The 27,228-nt window shown below is 42.6% G+C and overlaps 2 protein-coding genes across 11 annotated transcripts in view; both read right to left on the bottom strand.

The window, feature by feature from the left end:
* dedd1 (death effector domain-containing 1) overlaps positions 1-27,228 on the bottom strand; it is a 516,989-nt gene that overhangs the window by 379,000 nt on the left and 110,761 nt on the right. The gene's annotated exons all lie outside the window — the stretch shown is intronic.
* pou2f2b (POU class 2 homeobox 2b) overlaps positions 1-27,228 on the bottom strand; it is a 126,302-nt gene that overhangs the window by 3,854 nt on the left and 95,220 nt on the right. For 3 of the 10 annotated variants that reach the window (XM_079561320.1, XM_079561315.1, XM_079561324.1), the window contains exons 2-14: positions 8,915-8,980; positions 8,742-8,776; positions 6,824-6,880; positions 6,118-6,240; positions 5,621-5,932; positions 5,346-5,451; positions 5,181-5,272; positions 4,943-5,092; positions 4,726-4,867; positions 4,498-4,646; positions 3,725-3,925; positions 2,966-3,195; positions 570-638 (exon numbers count right to left, since the gene is read on the bottom strand). In XM_079561320.1, the coding sequence (XP_079417446.1) occupies positions 570-638; positions 2,966-3,195; positions 3,725-3,925; positions 4,498-4,646; positions 4,726-4,867; positions 4,943-5,092; positions 5,181-5,272; positions 5,346-5,451; positions 5,621-5,932; positions 6,118-6,240; positions 6,824-6,880; positions 8,742-8,776; positions 8,915-8,980 (1,732 nt within the window). Of the gene's footprint in view, positions 1-569; positions 639-2,965; positions 3,196-3,724; positions 3,926-4,497; positions 4,647-4,725; positions 4,868-4,942; positions 5,093-5,180; positions 5,273-5,345; positions 5,452-5,620; positions 5,933-6,117; positions 6,241-6,823; positions 6,881-8,741; positions 8,777-8,914; positions 8,981-19,392; positions 19,509-27,228 lie in introns of those variants that run through there. The other 7 variants (XM_079561317.1, XM_079561316.1, XM_079561318.1 and 4 more) reach the window with 6 other exon arrangements.

The raw sequence follows: 27,228 nt of genomic DNA on the forward strand, positions 1-27,228 counted from the left end.
TTTGCACTTTCAAAAAATCGTTTGATCAATATCAGACTGATTTATATTTGATTTATACATTTTGCGCCCTCTCAGTAAACCCATTGAATTTGTGATCATAAAAAATTATTGCACCGAGCTCTCAGTATCGTGACATGTATTGGATCGCGACAAAAGTGTATTGTCCCAGCCCTATTTTCCACAGTAACAAATACAAATAATCGTTTGTAATTCTTACAAATTAGCTACATGTGAATTACATTTTTGTTTGTCGTGAGAAAGTGGGGAAAAATAAATATGCGCGTTTTTAAGTGTATGTGTTAGAGGATAACATTAAATCGCTATTTATCATATTGGGTCAAGCTGTAAAGTCGTACTATCTCGTACCATCCTCTCGAACACCATTGTTAATTCTCTAACAGTATGTAATGCAATGAATACAACTCCAACCATGGTAAATTAGACATTCCCTGAAGTGAAATGTTTGGTTTTGGTGCTGTATAAAACATTTCTATATCATTAAATAAGTAAGACAAAATGTGTGTGTTGCTGGTTCTTGTGTAATAATGATGTGTCGCCACCGTAATCACCTCAAGTTTGCAGCGAAATCGGAGATGTAGTTTGACACGTCGCCGTTCTTTTTACCCATACGCCATAATCTGTGGACACAAACACACGGAAAGAAAGACAGAGAGGGTTAGGAACAATGGCACAATGGAACAGGACAGTCAGTGTGCACAGATTTACCTACACACTGCAGATGAGTGGAGCCAGTGTGAAGTTCAGTGCATGAACAGAGTGAATGTAAATCTCTGGCCACAGTGTTGACATGTTTTGCCTAAATGTAGAAGTGCCTGGAGCTGATTTCGCGCACGTGTGTTTTGTTTCTCAGCTGCTCCAACTGTGGTTATTTGCAACAGTCTGCCATTGACATTTCGCCTTAACCAGGAAGGCAAACTTGATAAACCACTCTCTACAATGGAAAACTGTACAACTGAGGGCCCACACACAAGCATATCCCACAAGCCTGAACCTTATTTTAACAGAAAGTTACCCATATTTTGACTAGGGAGTAAATAGTACTGTTTATCCAGGGCCCAGAGCAGGAAGGGGAAACCTGCTTATTGCTTACTGTTAAAACTAGAAGTATGGGCCCACCAAAATGGCTTAAACCCGGGGTTGAAGTGCTGCACCCATGCTATTGAAATCCAAATGAACATTCTGAATTCAAGCCATTTCAAATACAGAATATTCTTGTTTTGCAAAGTAGCACCACTAATAGATCATGACATGACACGCTCTGCTTTTCACACACATTGGGCAGGTGTTTGATGACATTGACAAACGGTGCAGTGCATTTCTCCTATTTCAAGACACCGTTAAAATCATTTAAAGCTGTGGCCCAGGGCGCTTGAGTGGATTCCACGTCGCTCGCAGACGTTATGTAAGAATATCATGAATTTAAAGATCCTAAAAAGCGTAAACGTGACTGACGTGTTGTAACCTGGCTAACACCAGGCTGCTGTGTGCGCTCGAATTATTTCGAACTGCACAACAGCCTGGGGACCATGGCCAAATCTCCGGTGGATTTGGGAACCAATCACAGAGCGAGAAGGGACGGCAAGACGATGACGCGCTATTCGATATATGGAAGCTTGTAGTTTATTTACGGATAATTTAAAAAAAAGTTTATTTACGGATCCAACATGACAGCAGCAGACACGATGGTATTTTTTGATCAAGCTTTAGACCTTGTTCTAAATAATTTAGCTCAAAAGTTTACAGCGGGTACGTCATACGTCATCTCATACGATGATATGATTGGCTGGGGCTACGTGCAGACGCATGAGACTTTTTTTTTTTTTTTTTCGTATCGCCCAATAAACGACTATGGACGATCGTAAACCACACCTCTCCTACGAGAAAATGAATTGGTGGTCCCCAGACTAAAATCACAAGTGATATTTAGTCTGGGGACCACCAATTCATGTGTTAGCCAGGCTAGACGTGTTGCGTAATAGAGGGGAATTCAAGACCAAAATATCGCACTTGATGAGTTTGTAAGGGCTGGATTTTGGGGGGAATAAAAGCCCTCTTTTAGTGTACTGTTATCTCAGACATGTGTGGGAAAAACAGTGCATCTAATTATAAAAGCCTATGTGTCAATGTCATGAACTTGTTATGTATCAGTAAAGTTAGGAATAGGTTTGGACCACTGCTGACATTTTAATTTAGTAGCTTCCACTTTCATTGTTTGTAATAATAAAAAAAGAGACTAGATGCAAGTTGGTCATTTTATACTCACAACTATCTGTGCTTCACCTGAGTAGTATTTTTTTGTTGAGCACTAAATACTTTTACTCAAATATTTGAAAGATAGATAAACATGTCACTTTCTACTCCACTCCACTCCTGTAAAGCAGGGGTAGGCAACATCAGGCCCAGCCCTCCAGCACCAAACATCTGGCCCACAAGAAATAACATGATTTTGAGAAATATTATGCAAATAAGAGATCAAATACCTGGGGAAAATGCTGGCAGAACATCCCACTTGGTCATGGTGTTTTGGCAATTATGAAAATCGTCCCTCCAAGACGCAAACATGCCTACCCCTGGTTCCAAAGTATGCTTAAAAGATTTATGACGCACACTGCAGACCACTAGGTGAACTTAGGCGCTAACTGTATGTTTTTAAAGTTTGAAACAAAGTTGTGTGTAAACTAAGTTACAGATCGGAGATGAATAATAAAAAAATATTAAAAGAATGACAAGCGCTTGAGAACATGTTTGTAGCGGTCGATGCAACAGGCTAGCAGGTTTTATAAATTGACTTTTTTGAAGTTTACAGCCAACAATATATTCTCTAAAATAGCTGCACCCTTTGAGATTTGATAATCATTATCCTAAAATTGCAATTTTGCCTCAGCTGCGACGTTCCTCCAGCTTTATTGTGCACTGAACACAGTGAAAAGGTGTGGCTCTTTACCCTGTGTTGAGGTTGAGGGAGCTGTGACTGGGCATGGCGGGGCTGGCCGTGCTGCGGGGAGGCGGGGGCGGAGTCACGGGGGAGGGGGTGGAGCAGAGGGAGGGGTGGCTGGAGGTCAGACTGGAGGTCAGGCTGGAGGTCAGGCTGGAGGTCAGGGGGCACATGGGGGGCATGGTGCTCACTGTTGTGCTGCTGAGACTGGTCACGGCCTGCGAGAGCTGGCTGGACATCTGCGGAAAGATCGTCACAGTGTTACATTTACAGTAATATCATGCATATTTACGGCATTGTTTTGGATATTCCGTGTCTTCAAAATAGAAATAAGGACTTTGCATGAATAGGTGATACATAGATGACTGGGACACAGGAGCTGGTCAGAAGTTTTCCAGGAGCTTCCTCTGCCTGCAGCAGTAGGAATGGCAGGGTTAGGCTTAGGTGAGCAAAGCGGCTCAATACAGTCCCAGTGATAGATAATGAGCTTTAAAAATGGGAAGGACTGTTTAGTGTTTACTTCAAAATGACTGTAAATCTGTATAATTTCAGACTCAACTTGCAAATAATCAACTTTTTCCATTTTCAAACTGATTGTTGTCCTTGTGCTCAATGACACATTTTAGAGATTGTAAACCTGGAAGTAGACAAACAATCCTGGTACAACATAATAGTCATGTGCGGCTTTCTTCTCTGGAAGGTGTTTATGCTCATAAACAACAACCGTACCTGAATAAAGCACACGTGGGAAATTGAAATGCTATGTACCATGTGAGGGCTGTAGCAGGGTGTTTTGTGTGCGGTGGGGGCCGTCGGGGGCTGGCTGGGCAGAGGAGGGGTGGCGCTGCTGGGGTTGATGCGTTTCTCTTTCTGCCGGCGATTGCAGAACCAAACCCGGATGACTTCCTTCTCCATGTTGAGCTGCTCCGCGATCAGTAGGATCTCCTCTGAGGTAGGCTTCTGGTTCTGCTGATACAAGGGCAACAGCACAAAGCCGCCATTAAAACCACTCACACAACGGTTTCTTTATCCATAGATCAAGAAATACCCAGCTTGCAATGTCATTGTACTCGTTATTTTAAATGAATTAGCTCCTTAAAAATAAAGGCTCTTTTATAGAAATTGTAAATAGAGAATTTTGAGGCAGGAAAAGTGCTTGGGTTTTCTTTTCTATCATAAATTCTTGCTCCCTAAACACCAAAGAGCCCCATTGCACAGGACATTTCAGAAAAACTCCCCAAAAACTCTGAAATTTCGACCTTTTGGACTCCAAATTCACTTTGTTTTGTCAAGGCAATTTTCTCCACTCACAGAAGTAGCACCACAACATTTTCCTTTCATTTTGAAAGGCTTTCTGCAGTGACTTTTAAATCCCCCAAACAATTGGATGTATTTTCAGATTTTTCTTTTCCACAAAAAACTAGTTCATTCAAAGAAAAAATTAGATATCCAAAATAATATTGGTTTCTCATGTTTTACTATCAACAAAACAAATCCTTATTCATCCTTGCTGATAGATGGTTTTGTATTCTGCCTCTTACGGTCATAAAAGAGCGTTCCAGGGCCACGCGGACATTTGTTTCGATGCTGGTTCTCTTCTTCCTGCGGCGCCCCGGGAGGCCCTCGAAGCCCATAGAGGAAGAGGACAGGGAGCTGGGGCTGGGCAGAGTGCTGTCTATGGACATAGTCTCTGCAAAACACAAGCAAAGGCATTTTAACTTTGTTGCCAAAAGTCAAGTTGTTCTTGTGTATTTTCCACGACAGCTCACCTGCGTCATTGAGCCACTTCTCCAGCAGTGGCTTCAGTTTGCACATGTTTTTAAAGCTTAGGTTGAGGGCCTCAAAGCGGGAGATGGTGGTCTGGCTGAAGTCGTTGCCATACAGTTTTCCCATTGCCAAACCAACATCGCCCTGCAACACAACAGACAGTATTATAGACATTCATAAACACCTGAAGTGAAGGGGCGACAGGAGGAGTGTGCGCACCTGAGTGAAGCCCAGTTTGATGCGTCTTTGTTTGAAAGTGCGAGCGAACTGCTCCAGTTCCTCCAGGTCACTGGGCTCCTCGGGGTGAGTGGGCACGGAGGACACCGTGGTTACGCCTCCGCCGACATTCACGTCTGCACTCTTATCTCGCTGTGGCACAGGATCAAAGAGCCGGTCGTTGAGTGACTGATGCAGTACATCTAAACAGATTTGAATGGCCTCAAAGTGTATCTCCTACCTGTGCTTGGAGTCCCATCCTCGTCTGAGCAGATAGCAGGCCCCCCTGGTTTTGCTGAGGTAGCGAAATAAGATTTGGTGTCGAAAGGAGTCCTGATAAAAACATACAGTTAATTAAAATGCTTATTGTAGAAGTCTTGTGTCACAGATGCTTCTGAGCACATACCTTGCTGTCCCTGCTGTGCCTGTGGCAGGAGGAACTGGGCTGGGGAGGAGAGTGGGTGGCTAGGCAACAAAACCAACTGTTGAAGCTGCAGCATCTGCTGGATATCCTGCTCAACCCAGAGAGCAGTGAGAAAATGTCTCAAGATTAGAGATTAGATAAAAGGTTAGGTGTGAAAGCAGCTAGGTGTTAGTAGGAAGATGTAGTTCATGCAGCTGGAGAAAATGAGTCATTAGCTACAGTCACGCATGTAGAAAAGTCCTCAGTGCAGCCGGTACCTGTGCAGTGAGCTGGATGGGCTGAGACAGGGCGAGCTGAGGCGGAGGTTGGACAGACACACTCTGTGTCTGCTCCTGAGCCCCCTGCCCCTGTCCTGCCTGCTGCTGCTGCTGCTGCTGATTGGCTGCGGCAGCGGCCTGGGCCTGCTGATTGGCTGCGGCTGCGGCCTGAGCCTGCTGATTGGCCTGGGCGGCTGCGTGTGCGGCGTGAGCTGCGTGGGCCGCACTGGACTGTTGCACGGCTGCAGCCAGGAGCTGAGCCTGAGCCTGCTGCAACAACAGCTGCTGCTGCGGCGGGAGTAAAGCTGTCAGCTGAGCAGAGAAGCAGAGAGGAGAAAGGGCCCATAGTTAGAGAGCACCCGAAGTTAGAGAGCACCCGAAGTTAGAGAGCACCCACAGTTAGAGAAGGCAAGAGACGACAGAGCAGCATCAGAGACAACCCAGACAGCACAGCCAGAGCCCACAACCCTCTGTATACACAACAAACAGCCGCTTACCCCTGCGAGCTGGGAGCCAGTCAGCATGAGCTGGGTGTGCTGCTGCAGGGCCGTCTGGGAGGGCGTCGGGCCGTGGGAAGGAGGGAGAGCGGGGGACATGTCTCCACACTCCTCCATCTTAGTCTGAAACGAGAAAACACAAAAGGTCATTTAGTTATCTGGCAGCACACCATCACACAATCCTCACCGACCTCTCTTAAGTGCAAAACTGCAAAGACAGAATAGAGATCTCCAGCGCATTACCTGATCATTTAAGGTCATGATTTTAGGTCAATGAGTTTAAACAGCACTGATCAGAGCCCGGTCCCTGCAGCGTGTGAGCTGCGCGGCGGTGTCAGCCCGGTGTGCCAGCAGCAGGCGTGTTTGGACTGGAGACTCTTCCAGTTCACTGATTTGCATATCTGCGGTGGCATGCAAATCGCTCACCCGCTGAGCTGTGTAGCCGTAGCACACATGTACACTTGACGCTTGAATGGGATTTTAGTGGGAGAAAAGTGCCATCGTGCTCTCGACTATTGCTCTGTTTACATTAACGATTGGGCGGAGTGGCGACACATTATGAACCTCAACGTCACGGCGCACAAAGAGGCGAATGGGGCCATTGAGTGAACACAAAGCTCCCCTGGCATTAAACTTATTGTGCCGATTTGGGGACAAAAGGAGCCCAAACATTGGCCGAGACGTGTATGCTTAGACACGCACTCACCTTTGCGCTGCTCAGGGCCGGGGACAGTGGGAAGGGGTTCACTTTCATTGACTGAGCCTGGAAAAAACAAACACGAAACAGGTTGGAAGTTTTATTAGTCTCATTTGTACCAATTACTCAACTTAAAGACTCTGTTCCCATATTTTTATAGCAGAGAAATAAAGTTGTTTTTCCCTAAGTGTTGAATATCATTAGAGCAGAAATGTGTGAAAAGGGCCAATGTGCGCTGTGCATCAAAGTATGAGACATTTTTATTGATCATGAGTATTACTGCAATACTAAAGCTACACTTGTTCGCTATTAGTTGTAAAAAGTACTTATGTGAATAAATGGCATGCTATGCATTAGGAATGCTAGGAATGACTTTAAGACACTCCCTCTTCAACTGTTTGTATACAAAACATACTGGGTACAAGGCCTTTAATGATTAGTTGGGTCATTTTGTTTATGCCTGGATGACTGGAGGATTACACACAATTACCATGCTAGAAAATAATAAATGTTTGCAGCCATTTGAACCAACTTGGGTTATTATTGTGTTATTATTATTGTGTACTGCTTTGGTAGTACTACTTGGGTATGCGTCATGGATTGCCTCATCCGAGCTAGGCTTCAAAAATGTGATTTATGCATCACAGTTTTTCCCTTGTTGCCCCAGGCGCTTCTTGTTGGCAAGGCTTCTCCATATCTAATTTGATTGCGCTTGTACTTAGGATACATTAATTTGAGCCGCTTCCAAAATGTCGTATTTATTCATATAATGACTTTCAAACTTTTCACAAATTGTCAAAATAAACACTGGATTAAATCAATATACAATTCAACCACCCCACAATATGAATAAGAAATACAGGCATAATAGCTACACCTTAACCTAGAAAATGAACAATTCATTAGTCAAGTGTGAGTGACACTTAATAACTACTTAACAACGAATAAGTGAAGCATGAGAAGAACTATGCATTATGAGTTGGACATGAAGGAGTTATTAAGTGTTACTTAATACACACTTAACTAATGAATCCTCATCATTTATTAAGGCTAAATAAGGTGTAGGTATTATAAAATGTTTCTGAAATGGATATTCATTTGATATAAACTACATTGTTTGTCGAACAGAAGACCCAGCAGTGGCTCCAACAGTGACACCGGTACCACAGTTTGAGAAGCACTCACTCAATTATCGTTCTATTATCGTTTTAGATATAAGATTCTTTAAGATCTAATCACCTAGGGCTGGGCATTTAATTGAAATTTAATCGAAATGGTAATCCCTACTTTGGTCTATCTCAATAATTGTCATGGGCCTGTATAACTGACAGGTTTGCTTTTGCATATCAGAGCTACAGAGTCCTTTCAGCACTTTAAATCTGTTAAAGACACACTTTTTCCACACTCAGTTGAGCTGAGTACATCTACTTTGTACATAATGCTCTCTTTTTAATATGTGTCGCGTTTTATCATTTGTGAAGCACTTTGGGCTGCTCCAGTTGTAAATGTGCTAGAGAAATAAAGTTCCAAGTTTTGGATTTTTGTGAGCTAAATGAAACTGGAGAAAGCATTTGTTTTTTCTTTGAGCTGAGATTTGTATAAAAATAAATGAATGAGCTGCATATATTTATTTCTATTGTGAATTTTTTTTTTTTTTTCCATATCGTCCAGCTACATAATCACATCCAGGCTTTTAAAACACAATTATGAGACAGTTGGAAAATTGGCTAAACCCTCAAAAAGACTAAATAAATCCTCATAAATTTGTATTGTTAGTATTGCAGCAGGGGAATCAGGATGTTAAACTTGATGTTCACTAACGATATCGAGTGTGGCTATAATACGTAACGTGACAACCAGCCCGCGTGACGAACAGCCCCGGTCTCCCCAACATAACGCATGCACAAAAAAAAAAAAATGGCTGTACCTGGTGATTCGATTCAGGTCCGTTCCGTTCCGCGTCTGCGTGGGAGGTAGGGGAAAAAGTGACAATATTTTTAGACAAAGAGCCAATGATTAGATTTTCTTTTTTTTTGTTATTCAGCCCTGTTATTGAACGTGCCATGGCAGCGTGGGCGGTGGACGTGTGTCTCCTCTCACCTGTGCTCTCCAGCGGCGAATCGGCCCCCACTTTCTCCAACTCCACCGGCTTTGACATCCTGATGTCTGCAAGACGGGACAGCGAGCGCAGAGGTTAGCGTTTGTGCAGAAAAGAAAAAAAAGACATGATGTCGAGGTGATCCGAGATGGAAACAAGGCGGTCAGGGCATTGTGTTTTGAGGTCGAATAACAAACCGAGCCCACACAAACACTGTACAAGTAGGTGTAGCATTCTTGCTCTTCGGCACATTGTGTATACCTTCATTCACACTTTCCAAATAGTGGTTCGAACTTTGAGTGGGACGAGCCATGGTGTTTGCTGTGGCTAAATTTAGGCTTGAGGTTTTTCACGTGGGAGCAGCCAGTGGGGTTGCGTGTGTCACTCGAAAAAACACTTCCTGTATTGGGACAGTCCCTGAGCGGCAACTGCGGCCAATGAGAGACGGCTTATTTGATATCAGTGCAAATGCTTGGCAGGTGAGTTGTGGGATATATGGCAGTGAGGATATCATGTTGTGAGAACTTTGTGGGAAGTTGCATGAATGAATGAAGTAGTGATGCATGCACTCCAGAACCCGATGATTCAAATGCTCTATGCCTGTTTGATTTTTACTGGCAATGTCATACGAATACGAGATGTGTGTAGGGATATAAACTACAAGGGTAGCAAGTTTCATACACAAAAAGAGACGGGGAATTAAGTTCTATGCAGTGGCCGTCATGTGTAACCACTGCTGCGATTTGCTCATTGTGACCAAATAATGCAGTTTAAAGCAGTACTAAGTAACTCTTGCCCCTAGAGGCTGTAAGCGCAATTACAGGTGTCGTAGTAAGTTGTGATTTTTTAACTTATTAATTTACCGTGAGAGTAAATACTACGCTGACAGACAAGGGGAAGGCAGAGAGGGATATTGTACGTCCAATTACACAATGGAAGTAATTGTTTTCACTCAAACTTGGCTGTAAATACTGTTTAAAGTGGCGCTAGCACGCAGCTAGATTCGCCCATTAGCCTGTTAGCTTCTTCTTCGTGATTCCATTAGTGTGTCTTGGAGGCTCCGGTCCGGTGGCAGTCAAGTTGCAATTGTGGTTATCTGGCCAGAGACACCAGGGGGAGATCCCATTGACACTTGTATTACCCCCAGAGGGACTACAAAAAGGATGTTTTAAGGTAAACAAGTTACTTAGTACTGCTTTAACTAAAATAAAACCTAAATATAACTAAAATAAGAGGTGTGAACTGTTATTGCACTATTACGACGACGATGATGACAACATCTTTTGCTAAGCAGTAAGAAAGGAGAACAAGAGGAAGAACACCACGACAAAGAGCAAGAAAAAGATACAGAAGGAGAAGAAAAAGAAGAGCAAGAAGAGGATGACGATCAAGAAGAAGAAAAGCAGTAGACTTCAGAAAGGTCATCTTGGTTAAAGAGACTATATACAAGTTGGTCATTTTATGCTCAATACTGCCACCTCAGGTCTTACGCGTAATTGCAGTCTCTATATTAAGCTCGTGCATGACGGCACTTTGAACCCGAAGCAACACCTTTTTGAGTGACAGTGCAGGATTTCAGAGGCAGTTGGGGTGAACAGGTCTGAGCTCATTCTACACATCAGGACACGGCTGGAACATGTAGGGGGATGAAAGTATAGCATAGTCCCTTTAAGATGATCAATCAATTGTACTAATGCTTGAATAAACTTGAGTAGAACAGGCATTTGTCAAGACGTCTCCCCCGTTTTGACGTTTGCATGTGTGTGTACAGGGACTAACAGGGATTAAGCCGTTGCATTCTCAGCGTGCAACTGTTGTGCTTTGACAAAATAGATTGTTGACCTTATTATCTCTCCATAACGCTCTCTTATTTGTCTGAAACCACAAGCTGTGTGCTCTGTGTCCAAACCAAACTCTTCTCCTTTTGGGCCACATGGTCTCACACAGGCATTCTCACACACACTGCGACTTCCCTTTTGTGAGAACATGCAAATCGGCCCAACGACAAACTAATTATATCAGCCACCTGCATAATAAATGTCCCCCCCCCCTCCTCCTCCTCCACCGCTCCCCCTCCGTTCTCCTCTCCTGTTGTTTGTCATACAGCAGCACTCTCAAAACACTGCCAAGTTTCGGTAAACGCTGCAACAACACACTGGGAGGACAGTAAGAAGTGAATGGTCAAGCTCAAATGCGACCATCGGGGGGCAGCAGAGGCACGCACGCAGACGCTGCAAACCACTGACCACAAAAGCAGTGTGCTGTATTCACAATGCACAATGAAAAGCAAAGTGCAATGGATACTCCCGAATCTGACTATAATTTCACTTTTCAAGAGACTGACAGAGAGCCAATGGTGAACCAGATCTAAATGTAACCATCTAAAAATAGTTCAGAGTCTTACATAAATTAGGGAATCAAAACTAAATCCAATGAACTTCTGAACTAATGTGACCCCAAGCCTATGATAATGTCTAATCAAACAGCATAGTTTACATTCTAATGAACGCTGAATATCAATTTGGAGAAAAATGATGGTTCGATGGCCAATAATAATAATAAGAAGAAGAACAATAATAACAATAATAATAATCATAATAAAACAATAACAATTAAAACATAAATAAATAATGATAATAGAATGTAATGTAAAAAAAAAAAGGAAAAAAAAAAGGATGTCCTGCTCCTGCTCTTTCATAGTGACAAGTCAAAGTGCTACTATATAGTCATAGGCAAACACCTTCCTTTTAATATCATAATAAAGAAAATTATACATGCAAGATGTTAGATTTTATGACTGTATGGGTGTGTGGGTTTTTAAAGTTCTAAATCAAGGTTATACATACTGTGTATAAATCAAAATTCTGGATCTTTATGTTTTTCTGGATGTACCAAATTGGCTAATCCCTTTGTCTGTGTCTTTGTACTTTATTATCCCTGAATGGAAATGTGTCAGGAGATCCTATAGTTCGATGAAGGAAAAAACTCACATAGAAAAGCCCACGGAATCAAACCTGTGACCTTCATGCGCCTACTACTGGGCCACCGTGTTGCCACTTTGAATATCTCTTTAAAAGAAGGTCATGTTTAAAAAGGAGTACAGCAGATCGTGTTAGTGATATATCAATGCCAACATCTCGTGTAAAATCCTGACCTAATTAAGAGCTCGAGGCAGTTCCAAGCCACAGGCAAAACCGGTCTTCTTAAACCGGTCTACTTATCTTCCCTCATCTGTGTGCCCCAATTGGACGAGCTTTCGATGACTTTATTTAAATTTCTGTCTGGGAACACCTAAGGGTCCTTTAGAAATAATTCTCCCAAACCCACATTACAAGATATTACAAGTCATTACCCTGCACTGGCAGATACTGCACAATCCAGATTTACATACTGAAAAAAAAAACAATGGAAAATCCTGCCTGTACTTGAGATTATTAATGAGCTGACACTAATCCAAGTTAGGTGCCGAAAATATCCGATGTCTTCACTTTCTTCCTGAGATTTGGCACAGAAAGAGTTTAAGAGTTTCCACCAAGGACTTCTGTAAATTCAAAAGATGATCGTGTCTTCCCTTTTTTGCCGTCCTGTTATGGCTTCTGGTTATTCCAGCATTTCAGCCCGCCGCTACTTTCCCCTCACTTTCGCCAAAATAGAAGCAAGCATGACTATCCACTGTTGCCTAATTTCTCTAAAGTAAAACCCACCAAATTTACAAGTTTCACTCAGTTATTCAGAGCGCTGCTGACAAAACAAAATGTTCTCTCGGCCTGATCATCGTGTATTGGAAACGATGATGGAATCGGGGTGTGGGCACTTTTGAGTCAGTGAGAACAACACAGACCACACGGGGCACGTTTGTTTCAACCACTGATAACACACGCGACAGAAATAACTTAGCAAATTGTGCCGAAAATGCTTCAACTGAGTGAATTTCCCCCAAATGCCAGTGAAAAAACAATTTAAGGCAAGACACACAGGTACATTTAGAGATATTCCTTTGAAACTTCTTGTAGTTTTTCCTCTTGATTGACCATTTCAACCTACTTTTGTCAATTCTACTGTTTCACACCACGCCGTTACGAAACAGATAAGCCATTTCCAGCCCAAACGCTGCCATAACCCCTCACGTTGCGCGCCGGTTTCATTGGCGTGTGAGCGTGTATTGATTGATGATTGCGGTGGCCTGCAGAGTGTAGCATGTTGGATAATGTGCTCGGTAATACAGTGAGGGGGGACAGTATATCAAGAAGCTGCGTCTTTCTCTCACTTCCCCTCCCGACTTCCCCTTGTACCGGGTTGAACACCGAGCGCTAAAACCCAACACTTACTGTCAGGCCGGGCTATTAATATTAGAGCTTTCAGAAGTGCAGCTTCTTCTTTCTCTCCATCCCTTTGAACCTTCTTCAACATAGGACTGTCTCAATGCGTTTTATACACTGCAGTGAAGGAAGAGAAGTTATTTAGTTTGTGAGTTTAGATGTTCTCTGCAAAATATCAATTTTTTTATATAGACTGTGCAAACCCATGCTCTGAAATGCATGCAATTCTTTCATTAGTTTAGCACTGCTTATTTCAGACTTCCATATGTAAATGGTCTTAGAAGCATAAAGGCTAGACACTGCAGGTGAATAGGAATCATTTTAAATGTACAGATTTCAATTTGAAACTTTTGCTGTAGATTACTGGCAAAAAACTGTTTTCATATAAAATGTAATTGTATTGATAGATGAGTTACCAAGACTTTTTCAGAGGGGATTTTGGATATCTTGTGTAGTCTTAAAATAAGCAGTGCTTTAGTGGAATAATCTGTAAATATTGAAATTTTGCCTTATTTTTTGACCTTCAACACTCTATAAATCAGGCTAGGAATTGGATATTAAAAAATCTCTCTGAAAGAATATTCAAAATATTATTCAGTCCGAGGATGGAAAATTTGAAGTCTGTAGGTACTACTGACGTGGAGATAAAAAAAAATTACAAATCTATGGGGAAACATTGAATCAATGCAATATTTAAACGTGTTATTGTGAAGATTAGATATACTTTTTTGTTTCCAGGTGAACACTTATATGTTAAGAGACCAATTTGGCCCAAAACCTGAAAACTGAAAAAAATGACTTTTGCCTGTAGTGTCTCCCCTTTAAAATCTGCATTACAATGACCGATGAACTAGTTCAGTGGTTCCCAAAGTGCGGGTCGGAAGCTCCGAGCTCTCGATCCCAAGACAATTTCAATATACAAATAATCAAAGATTTTGAAGCCCAGCTCTGAGGCTGCGGACCTTAGCCAGCTTTGTGGGTTTGAGTCTCTGCACTGACAGTTTGCTGAGAGACAAATTAAAGTGCTTTATTCGTTATTGTAGAATTGAGAAGATCACTGCTGCGACTCTGCCCCCACTATGGGTCAACCTGACCAACATGTCTGGAGGAAGAGGACATTGAAGCACCCAGAGGAAACCTACTCAGACTCAGAGAGAACATGCAAACAACACGCACACCTGCCCGGTCCGGGATTCAAACCCAGGACCTTTCACTAACCATTCAGCCACCGTGAGCGTCTCCCGGCTCTTCACCCCCTTTCACCACTGTCCTTTTAAATAAAGCAAAAACAATGTGCATTTTGAAATGATTCGGTCACGCTTTATATTAAGGGGCTCTTGTGAACTATTAATAAGGCATTAATACGCATATGCATTTGTAATTAATAGGCCATGAATAATATACATGTAAATATATTAATAAGCTGCTTATTATACAGTATCAACTACCATGGAAAAAGGCCATAAATTATATGCATATTCATGACCTTCCCTAACACTAACCCTAACCTTAACTTTAACTTTCGTGGCCATTATTACATAAAGCGATACCAATAATTCTAAAAAGAAAAAAGAAAAATCACAATAATAATTCGGAAAACATGCAAAATAATTTCCCAAACTTATTCAGCCCCATATTCAAAACTTGAACCATGAAGTTTGGATTTATAGTGACAAAACGTACTACAATGGGGGCATACTGTTTGAAATAAAAACATATATGTTGAAATTGAAAAAGAAGATATCGTCATCGTAGGCTGTCATCTGTACTGGGTTGCTTTAGTATCTGCCTCTCACCTCAATAGGTTTCGTCAGCAACAAACCTTTAGCAGCAGGCTAGAGATACACAGTAGAGAGGGGTTTACATAGTTATTAACACCATCAATCTTTTCATTCTAAAAAAGTGACTTACAACTTGTTCTATACTAAACGCTTTAGACCTTCTTAAAGGGACTAGTTGCAAGTTGGTAATTTGATACTCTCTACTGCCACCTCAGGTCTTACGCGTAACTGCAGGTTCTATATTAAAGTAACACCTTTTTGTGTGCAGTGCAGGATTTTAGAGGCAGTTGTGGTGAATAGGTCTGAGCTCATTCTACACATTAATAAAATACTCAATTTTAACATTTTTAAACTCTGTATAGTCTCTTTTAACTTCAGACATATTTCAAATAATGTCAATACAATTTTTGCCCGCAAGGTTCACATTTTTGGCGTGTAAATGTGCTTCTCCAATGTCACCTTTGACCTGCGCTTGCTCTGTTTTCCCGCACAATCCTTATCACAAATTGCAACCAATCAAAAGAGAAACAACAGCGGTATATGTGCTCGGAATAGACACTTCAACTTGTTTCTCTTCAGGGCTATTATTTCGGGTTAAGATGAAACTGGATTGCCAATGCAGGGGGCAAAAAACACCCCAACCATGCAGCCTCGCTCAGCTCCCCGCACTTCCTGATTCAGGCCACGACCCGAGAGCCAAGGGGGTGTCTGGGAATTCACTGCGGACTTTACTCAACTAAAAGAGCGCTCAGGGGGAGAGAAGCATTGTCATTTCAAAGAGAAGCTTAATCGAACTGCGAAAGAAGCGTGGACCAAAGATGAGGAGGATAAAGAACTCATAATGAGGAGTCAAGACGGCTGGAGAAACCGTGGCTGCAGTTCAGACTTTGTCAACATTTTTGCAAAACTACAATGAGGCAACGAAAGCCCCTCTTTCATTGCTTGTGGTGATCCAGAAAATCATGTACAAGGTCAATAAATATGCTTTTTGTTACCATTAATGACCTTTCTTTGCACGCTGTCCATAAAGGCTGTTACATTGTCAGGGTTAGAGCGACTGAACAATGGTTTCGTTGACAATAAGGCTGCACGCTGAAAAAAGGGATGTACATATTTAGCCAATATACTGTCTTTTGCAGAGAAGTTAATGTATCGTCTAGCCGCAAAACCTGCAGTGGTTCTCAAATGGTACTACGTCGTGACGCACAATCAATCCGGGATGACATTATGACTTAGACTTGTAAAATATAACGAAAAATATTGTCTTTTCCTCAAAAAAGTGTTTTGAATAAGCATTGAATGAATAGTAAATGGTCTCAACTCATATAGTGCTTCTCTACCTTCATCAGGCTCAAAGCACTTTACAGCAAGGAACCAGTCACCCATTCACAGTCTTATTCATACACCAGTGTACGCAGACACTGGAGGCCAGATGGGCGAAGTGTCTTGCCCAAGGACACGACCTTCTGATCATGAGACGACCTGCTCTTCTGTGTCACTGTCGCCCAAAGAAAAGCTGAAATTATGATTAAAAAAAACAACAACCCGATGACAGTCATCTTAACAGACTCAAGTAGTGATTCTATACATTTTCTGTACATAAATATAAAAAAAAAAGGTTTATGTGAAAAGGCCACTGAAAACAGTTCCGCAACCCACATGGGGGTCCCGACCCACCAGTTGAGAACTACAGGTTTAGAACTCTACAAGCACATTCGGACCGCAGTCTTCGCCCAAATATATATGAGATGTCTAGAATGCAACATAAAATTGCAGTTCAAAACTAAATTGTATTTAAATGAAGTCATCAACTTGGAAGGTATTTTTCCATTTGCTCATTATTGCTTGCATGATGTAAGCAGGCACCTTTATTTACATGAGTCACACACTGAGTCAGATGCAGCAACTACACTGTGGTTAAATTGAAGTCGAATGAGGGGCCGGGGTCGCTGACGTTGGGGTTAGTGGCCAGAGAGCATCTGATTTGTATCTCGGTGATTCAATATTCTGAGAGTTGTGTTTGCATCGCTAAGTCGGTGTGTGTAACTTGTGTGGTCAATAATGACAACAGACCACACCAAAACTGTGGAGGATCTAAAGATGCATCATAAACATTATTACATATTGTACATATTTTGCTTTTGACCTAGTAGGGCGTAAAGTTTCTACACATTCAACCCAGGCTTCCACAAAATATAGTCTGAGAGGGACGTGTGAATCATGTGGATGTTTAGGTCCAAATGAATCACTTGGGCAATGGTGGAAAGAAACGGGGTGAAAAGTACAATTTGTGGTACATTTTTGAACTGCATTAAAAGCAAAAGTTTTTTGTTCTTTTTGGAATGATCTTTCCATGACGCACAGTCGGAGAATCTAAAAGCTACAGTAAAGAATACTCAGAATAGTAAACCAGTGGGTCATTAATTCTCTCCTGTAAAGCAATCAAAATTAGTCTTGAATACTTTTACACTCTTTTACTTAAAGTGCATATGGAAGGGAACTAATACTTCAGGTATAATATACATTTGATACTTTTACTTAATCATTTGCTCATTTATCTGTACTTCTACTTATGTAAACAATTTGAGTGATGCTGATTTTTGTTAAATGTTTTTCTTAAATCAGTCCTTGCTTGAATCTGATTTTCTTCATGATTTAGAGCTGATTCTGCCAGTACAGTCCAGGCCCAGGGATCAGTCACATCCACACAAATGATTTGGTTCTGACTCTTTACAAATCAGAGTTTGGTGTTTTCCTGCATGCTTGCCTCAGCCAAACACAAGCAACTCTCACTCCAAAACCCAAAAGCAAAATGAAGAGTCAATTCATCAATGAATTACACATGACCTTCTGAGTCAAATATATTACAACTCAATTAACATGTCAAACTTGAGTTTTAACCAAACACTTCAGGATAGCTTCCCGCATTTAAACAGCAGGCTGGAGCTAAAAACACAGGTGGGCAGAGTAGCCAAAATGTTTACTCAAGTAAGAGTAACGTTACTTTGTATTAGAAAACAGTGCTGGATAATGAAACTACTCCAAGACGTAAAGGTACCTCATGAAGATTTTCAAGTAGGAATACATGTATGAGAGGATTTGTTTAACTGAGAACTCCCCAAATCTGCAAATATATTATCAATGATTAAGATAACACATTATCTTGAAAACAACTTGACGTTAACCCCTTTACTCACTGGACACTGTGGGTAAACCTTTTTCAGATATTACTTATGTGTTTCAATTCCGTCATATTTTGGAGATTTTGCTCATAGTTTATGTAAATCAACTGTGAAATAGAACCGGTTTCAATAGATGATCTTTGACGTTCATTATCTGAGAAAATAAATGATTGTTTGTCTGAAGAACATTCAGCTCAAATGATGAAGTGGGGACAGTGAGCTCTGCACAGGCCTGAGCTCCAGACTCTGAGTGCATTGGTTTCAGCAGCTGGATTCCAGCTCGGGGACAACATGGGGCCAAAGACGCAGGTGAAATCAGAAATAGTTACTGGACAAAATTGAAGTCAACTGGTGTTTAAGGCAACTGTTATTGTCAAGCCATTGCTCATTGCTGAGAGAGAAAAAAAAGTTTGTTTACTGTATGTGACTGCATGCAAATCATGGTAATACATTTCACTAATGGCAATGTAGCAAGGTCATAACCTATAATTACCACAGTTAAATCAATGCATTCAAGAAAAACTGTGCAGGCCTATTTTATATAAAGAAAGCAAGAGTCAAGCTACGTTACACACAACCAGCTGCAAAGTGCACAGTTTGTGGAGCAGGGACCGATTCGAAACTAGTGGCTCGAGGAGGAAAAAAGGAGCATTTTTGTGATAAATAGTTTTGGATTTTTTGATAATCAGCCAAATGATACATTTTAAAATCAACAGACCAGGAAATAGTACACTTTGATATTGACACCATAAAAAAAAACGGGGGCAGACTGGCCAATTGTTTGGATTGATAGTTGAAATGAAGGATGTTGTTTTTTTGTCGCAGCCTGTCATGGTACAGTGATGGTCGGTCCCAAGGCTCCACCAGTTGAGAACCGCAAAATATTCTCGCAGACTTCCCCGGCGCCAAACACCTGTCCCCACACATACATTGACACTATGGACCAGCGTAAAGTGCGAGACCGTTCCCTTTAATTCCACCTCTCCATCCCTCCGTCACCTCTCTCTGTCTCTCCTCACGGCACCCCCTCGCTCTTTGAAGTCCTCTAATTACACCCCGGTTTATCTGGACCCAGTGGCATTAATGAACGCTGGCTCTCCATTCCCGTGGGCGATTTTAATTGGAGACGCACTCAACCGACACAAAAAAAAGTAAGATAAGATAAAATAAAATAAGGCCCGGACAGATATGCACTCACCTGGCAACCACATGCTGAAGTCCCTCGCTGCGAATGCCGCTGTCGAGGTCATATCTGCGTCTCCCCCTCTGTCTCCCTCTCTCTCTAAACGCGCGTCTTCAGTATAGTACCCAAAAGGAGTGTATCAAATCATATGGTTGACAGATTCTTTTTTACGCATCAGAAACCTCTAAAACCACACCCCCCTCGTCCCCACATCCTGCGCATCAACTCGACAGGAAGTAAGCCTGAAAAGATAGGAACCTGGGTGCTGCTGCTGCTGCTGCTGCTTGTTGCTGCTTTACGCACGCGAGAACACAAAAAAAACAAAACGGGGACACACTTTTTACGAGTTTAAACAAAAAAAAAGAGTGGGAGAAGAAGAAACGAGGAGGTTGATTCGTCTTGGTGATGCCGGTGGAAAGTGATGGCGAGGTTGGAAACACACGCTCACGCAGCACGAACACGGTGACACACGCGACACCAGGTTAGAAAAGGAGTTGAGCAGCGCGAGGCAGAGGTCACACGGGGAGGCTCGGACGATGTCAGAGCTAATAACAGGACGTCACCAGATGTAAATGACGACGACAACAGCACTGGGAACTCCTAAGTGCTGTAGTTTTACATGCACGTTTTGATTTGGGGAAACATCAGATGGGTCTATTTGCCAACATAAGCTAACGCCATTAAGAGTTAGAATACGACATTGACAACTTTGGTCCTCCAAATGCGAATCTTGAAGATGCTTTCTTGAGTAAGGTTAGAGCCAGGAGGAGGCAGATTAATCATAGTATATCCTATAAAATAAAATAAAGAGCTTCAACATAAAAAAAAGAAGGCATCACATGAACATATCGTTAGCCACATAGCATAATTGCCTAAGTCATTTCGTTTTGTCACAATAGCAATACTAGAATACCAATGTGTTTCCTAAATTTATTTTTTATTTTTTTTCACGTTTCCCAAAACAGTGAAATATGAGTTAGACAATTATGCTATGTGGTTATTGGTTCATATTAAGATGCTTTCAGGGCGTAAAAAAAAAGTGTGTTCACGACGATGAATTACGCGCACAAAGCCTTTTCAAAGGACTGCGTCGGTATTGAGGACCAGTGTGCGTGGGCGTACGCGGTGGTCGTCTTCTCCTGTGAGGGCGTTTGACAGAACTTGTGAGACATCCACTGTCCCACGACCACGCGGAAGGAAGGAAGGAAGGTTGGAACGAGTCACTGAAAGCGCACTGTAGCGACGTATCTGGCCTACACAAAAACCACCACTGACCGAAGAACCACCACAACACAGCGCACCAGCTGCCAACTCATGCGCTTTGACAGAAGAGGGGGGAAAAAAATGGAGCGACAAGTGAAATAAAAGACTTGTCATCGCCTACTTGGTTTAACAAACTGATGCAAGCACAATTTCGAAGCGCAAAAAAAAAAAAAAAAAATGTGAGGTTCAGCAATATCCTCGCTCGCATCACTTTCTTTCTCTTTTTGTCGGTTTTCAAATGCGCGGCGTCGCCGGTGGACACAAGATGGCACTGTTGGTTCTTTGACTTCTACTCTTGACGCTCCATCCCTTGGACAGAGTGGAGTAGCTGACCCTCCCTCCTTCGATAATGCTGGCCGTCCCTTCTCCCTCTCGATCAGAGTTCACTAATTCAAAAGCCAGTAACGGCAGCAGAGTTCCCAAGTTTAACCTTATAAATACTTTATGTGGTGATTTACAACATAGGCCAATGCACTGTATAGCGGGCAGACAGAGCTGGAAGTAGCGCAGACAGAAGATACAGGGAAATAGCTTGGCTTTTTTTTATATTCATCAAATAGCTTGCAATAGAGCTGTCTTGAATATTTACACAACCATTTCAACACATTTAAATTCCAACAAAAATCATGAGGGTTTTTTAATCAAATTGTTTCAAAACGAGATTTAAAATGCTCAAGGCACAAGGCTTAAATGGAGCTAAACTTACAAAAAATCCTGACTAAAACTGAACTTTTGCATATGTTTAAGTTGCTGTGTGTTTTTGTTTTAGGCTATTTGCAACAAAAAAAAGTGTAAATCCCAGTCAGATCAATGACCTCAGTGATTTTGCGATATGGATATTGTAATAACAATGGCTTGACGGTATATCGTCCAGCCCTATAACCTAGAAATCAATACACGTTGGATCTTCCATAATTTGCCCGTAAAAATGTTACTTTGCGATTTTACGTTTGTGACGAGTAATAACTTTCTTTTGCAGACTCGTCTAAATTCAAAGTGCCGCAGCCTTTCCCCATTAAAAAAAAACACACAACCCCTGACTTGATTTTGTAATTAGAGTAAGCTTATTTGGCAGGAGTGGGTGACTGGTCAGCGCTGTTGCCCCAATCAGAGGCTGCTGTCCCGCGGAGGCTGACAGACTGCGGAGGGAGGGGCATTACGGCGGGTCAGAGGTCGTCTACGCTGCCTGACTTTGGCCGTGACCTACGCTCAAACCCCAATCTAGCCACATAACTACCGCGCAGCCCATATATAGGTGCTGCTTGGGTGTGTACTGAGGCCTTGTGTGTATTTGACGGCAGCTTCACAATGGAGAGGAGGGCCGGGTGTAGATGTCTCACAGTTCACGGCCATGTGGAGGGGGGGGTGGGGGGGGGGGGGGGTCATCCTGCCCAAAGGAGTTGGTTACTATGGAGACCAGGCAGGACACACTTATGGGTCGGTGACGTACAGTACATAGGTAGGGTTAAATTGTTGTTATTGTGACATTAGTTGACACAACATCGGTATCCACTGCGGTCTTCCATCCAATTGAGATTTATTCATTTGTTGCCAACTCAGTTCCAATCTAAAACGTATGGTAACTTCAGTCTACATTTAGAACAAATAAAAAAATACATTTAGAGTCATCACTTTGAAACTTTTGCTGTCTATATTACTAATATACATTACAAGAAAAAATGCTTTGCTGGTTTTATTTCATTTAAAGTGATTAAAATGAGGCATTTTATGTGTAAAAATTACCATTCAAGCTTATATTTGCATATAAAGATATACAAAGATTGTTATCAGATGGATTCATTTCATTTCATTTTTTTTTTAAATCTTGCTTTATTTTATGAATAAACTAGTCTCAATTAAAAAAAGGAATCTTATTCAGCCTTGCCTTTTTGGCTGCAAAACTTAATAAATCAGGAAAGCAATGTGAAATTTGGTGTCTGTAGATGCTAAATGTGAAGATGACTATACGAAGAACTGTAGCCTTTGAAATTTACTAAATGCGATAATTCAAATGGCAATTTTGATTTTACATTTAATCTTGCAGCTCTGCTTGCGGCACAGTGCACTTCATGAGCAGCCTATGCCAAAGGTCGTCAAACTTTTCACACCAAGCACCACCTCATCAAATATTTGACCTTCTATTTACCACTAGGCCTGGACTAAATCATCAGGACTAAACTGGGTCTTAAAAGGAACTAAAATAGATACAAATTTGACAAAGTTATGTCTGAACTGGGTGTAAACCATGTATAACCCCCTGAAACATACATCCAATTTGCTCCAGACAGAAATACAATGTAAAAATAAACCAAAAATGATCAAATCCAGTAAGTAACCCAACAACTGCACTTGACTAAAGACTTGCGTTTGTGCAGTGTGCAGAAGACACTACAAGCTCATTGGACAACCCATAGTGGCACATATACCCAATCTGATAGTGGGACCCCAGGGAGAAGGATGGGGGGGAGCAGAAGCCTCTGGAGTGCCATCAATCACTCCTCCGTCAGAAGGACACAGAAAGAGGGGCCAGAGGAGGAGGAGGAGGGGGCCAAGCTTACGAAGAGAGCGACGGCGGAATGGAGAAATAGTTTTAAAGATGCTCGGGATGAAGAGAATGACAGCGAGAGGTGAAAACGAGGTGGAACATCCAGGCATGAAAAGTCAGGGCAGAAGGAGAGCGGAGATGGGATGGGGGCATTAGGAAAATATATAAGTGTGATTTTTCCGACAAGGTTTGTGAATATATTAGCATTTAAAAATAAAAAATGTTTATCACTTTGAAATGCACAAAAATCACATAGATTATATTTACTCAGCACAATATCTGTGGCAAAGAACAACAAATTCTGTCTCTAAGGATTTTAAATGTGTTTAAAACCAGAGGTGGTTAGTAGCGAAGTAAACTTTGCATTGGTAGAGTTTTTGACGTTCTGCGCTTTACTTGGGGAGTATTTTTCGTGAAATCTTATTCATTTTACACTGCTACATTTGACAGACGAATACTTTCTACTCTACACGTCATAAAGCCTCCAAACCAAAAAGTATAAAGCTGGCCTTATGAAGCACTCTTTCAGAACAGAAGGGGCCGTTTAGATGTTCTGTTAATGCTACTGGCTCCCCACAAGGACAAAGGTTTGTCCCCATCTTCTTTCCATACAGGAGAGGAATGTGGGTGTAATCTTCTTTCTTTTTTTAAGCAACAAAGTTAAGATTTACAGCCCCTATCTGAAAATGTTCTGCACTTCCTACTTTGAATGTATAAGTATTTTCTAAAGCAACAAGATACGTTAAAAAAAAAAAAAAAAATAGAGAGAGAGAGAGCGCAACATTTACTTGTATTGGAGTCATATTTCAACTACCTTTATAGATGCAAAAAAGTACTTAAACCACCACCTGAAAACCCTGCTATTCTGAAATGAATCTGATTGTTGTATATGTTAAGCAGTTCATATTTCAGTGTTTAAATATAAATCATACATTGCATACTCTTCTCAAAGAAAAGTTAAATGTTATGCAATTAAATGTTAAGCTAAACTGATACAAGAATCGCACAGTTTTAAGAATAAGTTTGGAGAAGACTGAAATAAAGGGTTAGCAGGTTTACACTATAATTCCCAGGACAGACTATGTTGTTGGTTCATATTACCCAAATAATTGCAGCTTTTTTGAGATTTAGATTCGATTCATGTTGAAACCAAGCGAGACAAGTGAAAACATACAGTCATGAAAAGTCAGGAAGTGTAAAATCAACTGTAGGGAGGATGGAGATGAGCTGTGAGATGGGTCAGTGCAGAGACAATCCTTATGGCTCCTGTGCCTCTCCGTACACCATCGGCCCCCCCCTGCGTTCTGAGCAGCTCCGGGCCCCCGAGTGCACACTGGCTCTAACTGAGATAATCCATCATATTCCTCTCCTCTCACAGGGACAAAGCAGCGGTCCGGGCAGGTCCTGAACACGGCCCTACTGCACGAGTCTATTCTACAAGGTGAAAGATTTAAATTCACAGAGTAAATAGGTGTAAGTCCCGCGAGGAGCTAGTGGGATTATAAACAATCGCTCCCCGACACTACGGCGGTCGAGGTTTCGTATGAGAAAGCAGCGGGGGCACAAAACACGCTTCACACTGTTGGCTATCATGGGACAGGAGCCATCTCGCACACAGAGTACAGTCCCTACACCTATGCAACACCTCTCCCTCTTGTGTCCTAATGCCTCTCCTCCGGCCTCTCCGCCTCGCCATTCTTCTCCGCTCTCCTATCATCTCTGCAGCCCATGGGGAGCTCGGGCTTGTCTAGACACACAGCATCTCTCTCCCACGGCGCTACCAAGGCTGAAGCTCCGATCTCTCTCCGACTCTCTCTCTCTGTGTGTCGGCCCCTCACAGAAGAGCTCAACCTGGTGGGAGGACGTGGCCTTCGCGGTGGGCTCCGGAGCACAAGGGCCACTTTAGATCACATTTAGTGACTTATGTGCCACAGCCGCGGACAGGGAGGCTGCCGGTTTAGATTTGTACGGCTAGCATTGCGGTTACACTTCTGTTTTTAAATCAGGAATCGTCTCAAAGTGTTTGAGAGAAGACTGAACTATGAACTGCTAAGCTAATATAAAAATCCCATGCATTTCAGAACATAGAGCTCCAACATAAAGGATTCACATGTTTCACATCTGGGTTAGGCAACTTTGCTTTTTGCTCCAATTTAAATGGTGTGGGTCCCAAACTCAAGTGCTTTTTACATAATAATAGTGTTGCTCCTCATAGACCAGGGTTTCTGAAAAGATGAGACTTTATTGAACAGGTTTCGAGCTCTATTGTGTTCTCCAAATCCTCTTGGGTCCCAGAGAATATACACTAGAGGGCCACATTTAGCCCCACTCCTGATTTTGCCCAACTCCTGACTTCAAAGATGCTGATTGTTTAGTAGTTGTATATTAGACAAATAATTCCAGCCTGTGATCTTTCAAACTGCGATTACAATCTCTCGAGTCAGTGATGTACTAGACTTGATATGACTCTTCTATCCACATACAGCATGCCCCTTTCCCGGTGTCGGTCCAAACTTTCTCTTCTCTCTGTCTCCTCCGAGCTGTGGTCAGCAGCTGTGACATCACTGGCCACTGTTCTGCGCCGGGATTGGACACTCGGCCACGTTGCCAGGCAACAGCAGTGAAAGGTCTCAGCGCGGTGCGTGTGGATGTGTGTGTTTATGTCTGTTTATAGCGACGTGAGTGAAAGGTGTGAGCCATTTTCCTCGCCTTGCCCTTTATCGGTGCATGAGGAATGATCCCAACACATCTACTTGTGCGCCGTATCTCACATCAAAGCATGTAGATGATTGGGGCTGCCTTCAGAGTGTGGCGAGAATGATGTGTGTGCGTCGCGTTAATGAAAAAGAAAGATGCTATTGGGCGCGCGCGTTGTCAGTGTCTGCGATTGCGTGGAACTAAATAAATGTGTATGTTGGTGTCAGAGCCAGATTGGTGTCTGTATGCGGCGCGCGAATGTGTGTCTAAGCCCCCGGGAGCGGGTGGTTATTGTATCTGACACAGCGGCTCTTTCTCGCGCCTCATATTTCTGGGCCGATCGATTCCTCTGACTCCCGACAAGACAATAATCGCACCTCCCTCTCTCACTCCATCACTACCATTATTACTGACCTCCCCAGGGAACGAACAGGGTGGAGGAAGAACGAGGGATGAGGAAGGAAGGAAGGAAAGGAAGGGAGGGAGGAAGGAAGTAGCAGAGCAGCGAGGAGGGGACAAGACAAAATAAGCCTATGATGATGAAAAAGTAAAAAGGGACAGTGTTGAGAATGAGCCCGGAGGAGTCGGCCTGGAACGAGATCCATGCGCCCGAGCCGGCAGAGGTGTGCGGACGAGGAGATAAGCAGATGGAGGGATGGAGTCCGAGTAGGAGGAGGAGGAGAGAGAGAAACAGAGAAAGGGCTGTGACATGTATACGAGAGGTGATAGAGAGAAAGAATGGTAGGGCTCGGGAAGAAATCATAACAAGGAAGGACGGAGGCCAGGGGTTTTTTAAAGAACGCCGGCAATATAGATCACGGAAAGAAAGGAAAAACGGAGGGGGGACTGAGCAAAACGAGCGCAGGAAAGGGCCTGAACTGGAGGACAGCGGACGGGAGGGGTGTGGGGGGGCAATAACGGAGAGAATTAGTGGAGGAGAGATGAAGGATTCGCGCTATCTTCTTCTAATAAAGGCCAGAATGAGAGGCAGGGTGGAGGGGAGGCAGAGGCAGAGGATGGGGGGGGTTAGGGTAAGGTGAAAGAAAGAGAAAGACAGAGCCGAAATATATAGGAGATGGTCATAGTGAGAGATGGCAAGAGCGGAGGAGCAGGTCAGCGCGCCCAAATATGATTAAATTGACAAGAGTACAATAGTTGATTGGCGCAGCGACATGTGCAGTGCTGTTCGGGGAGACGGAATGGACAGGGCGAGATAGAGCACGCTTCACGAGACATTTTTTAATGGGGGTTTAGTCTGTATGGATTTAGCTCCAGGTTCTTTGGATGTACATAGAGAGGGTGTACACTATCATGAGTTCTAGTCTGAGCAAAGTCCTAAACGTTCC

This window comes from Gobius niger (assembly GCF_951799975.1).
Source record: "Gobius niger genome assembly, chromosome: 8".
Taxonomy (NCBI): Eukaryota; Metazoa; Chordata; class Actinopteri; order Gobiiformes; family Gobiidae; genus Gobius; species Gobius niger.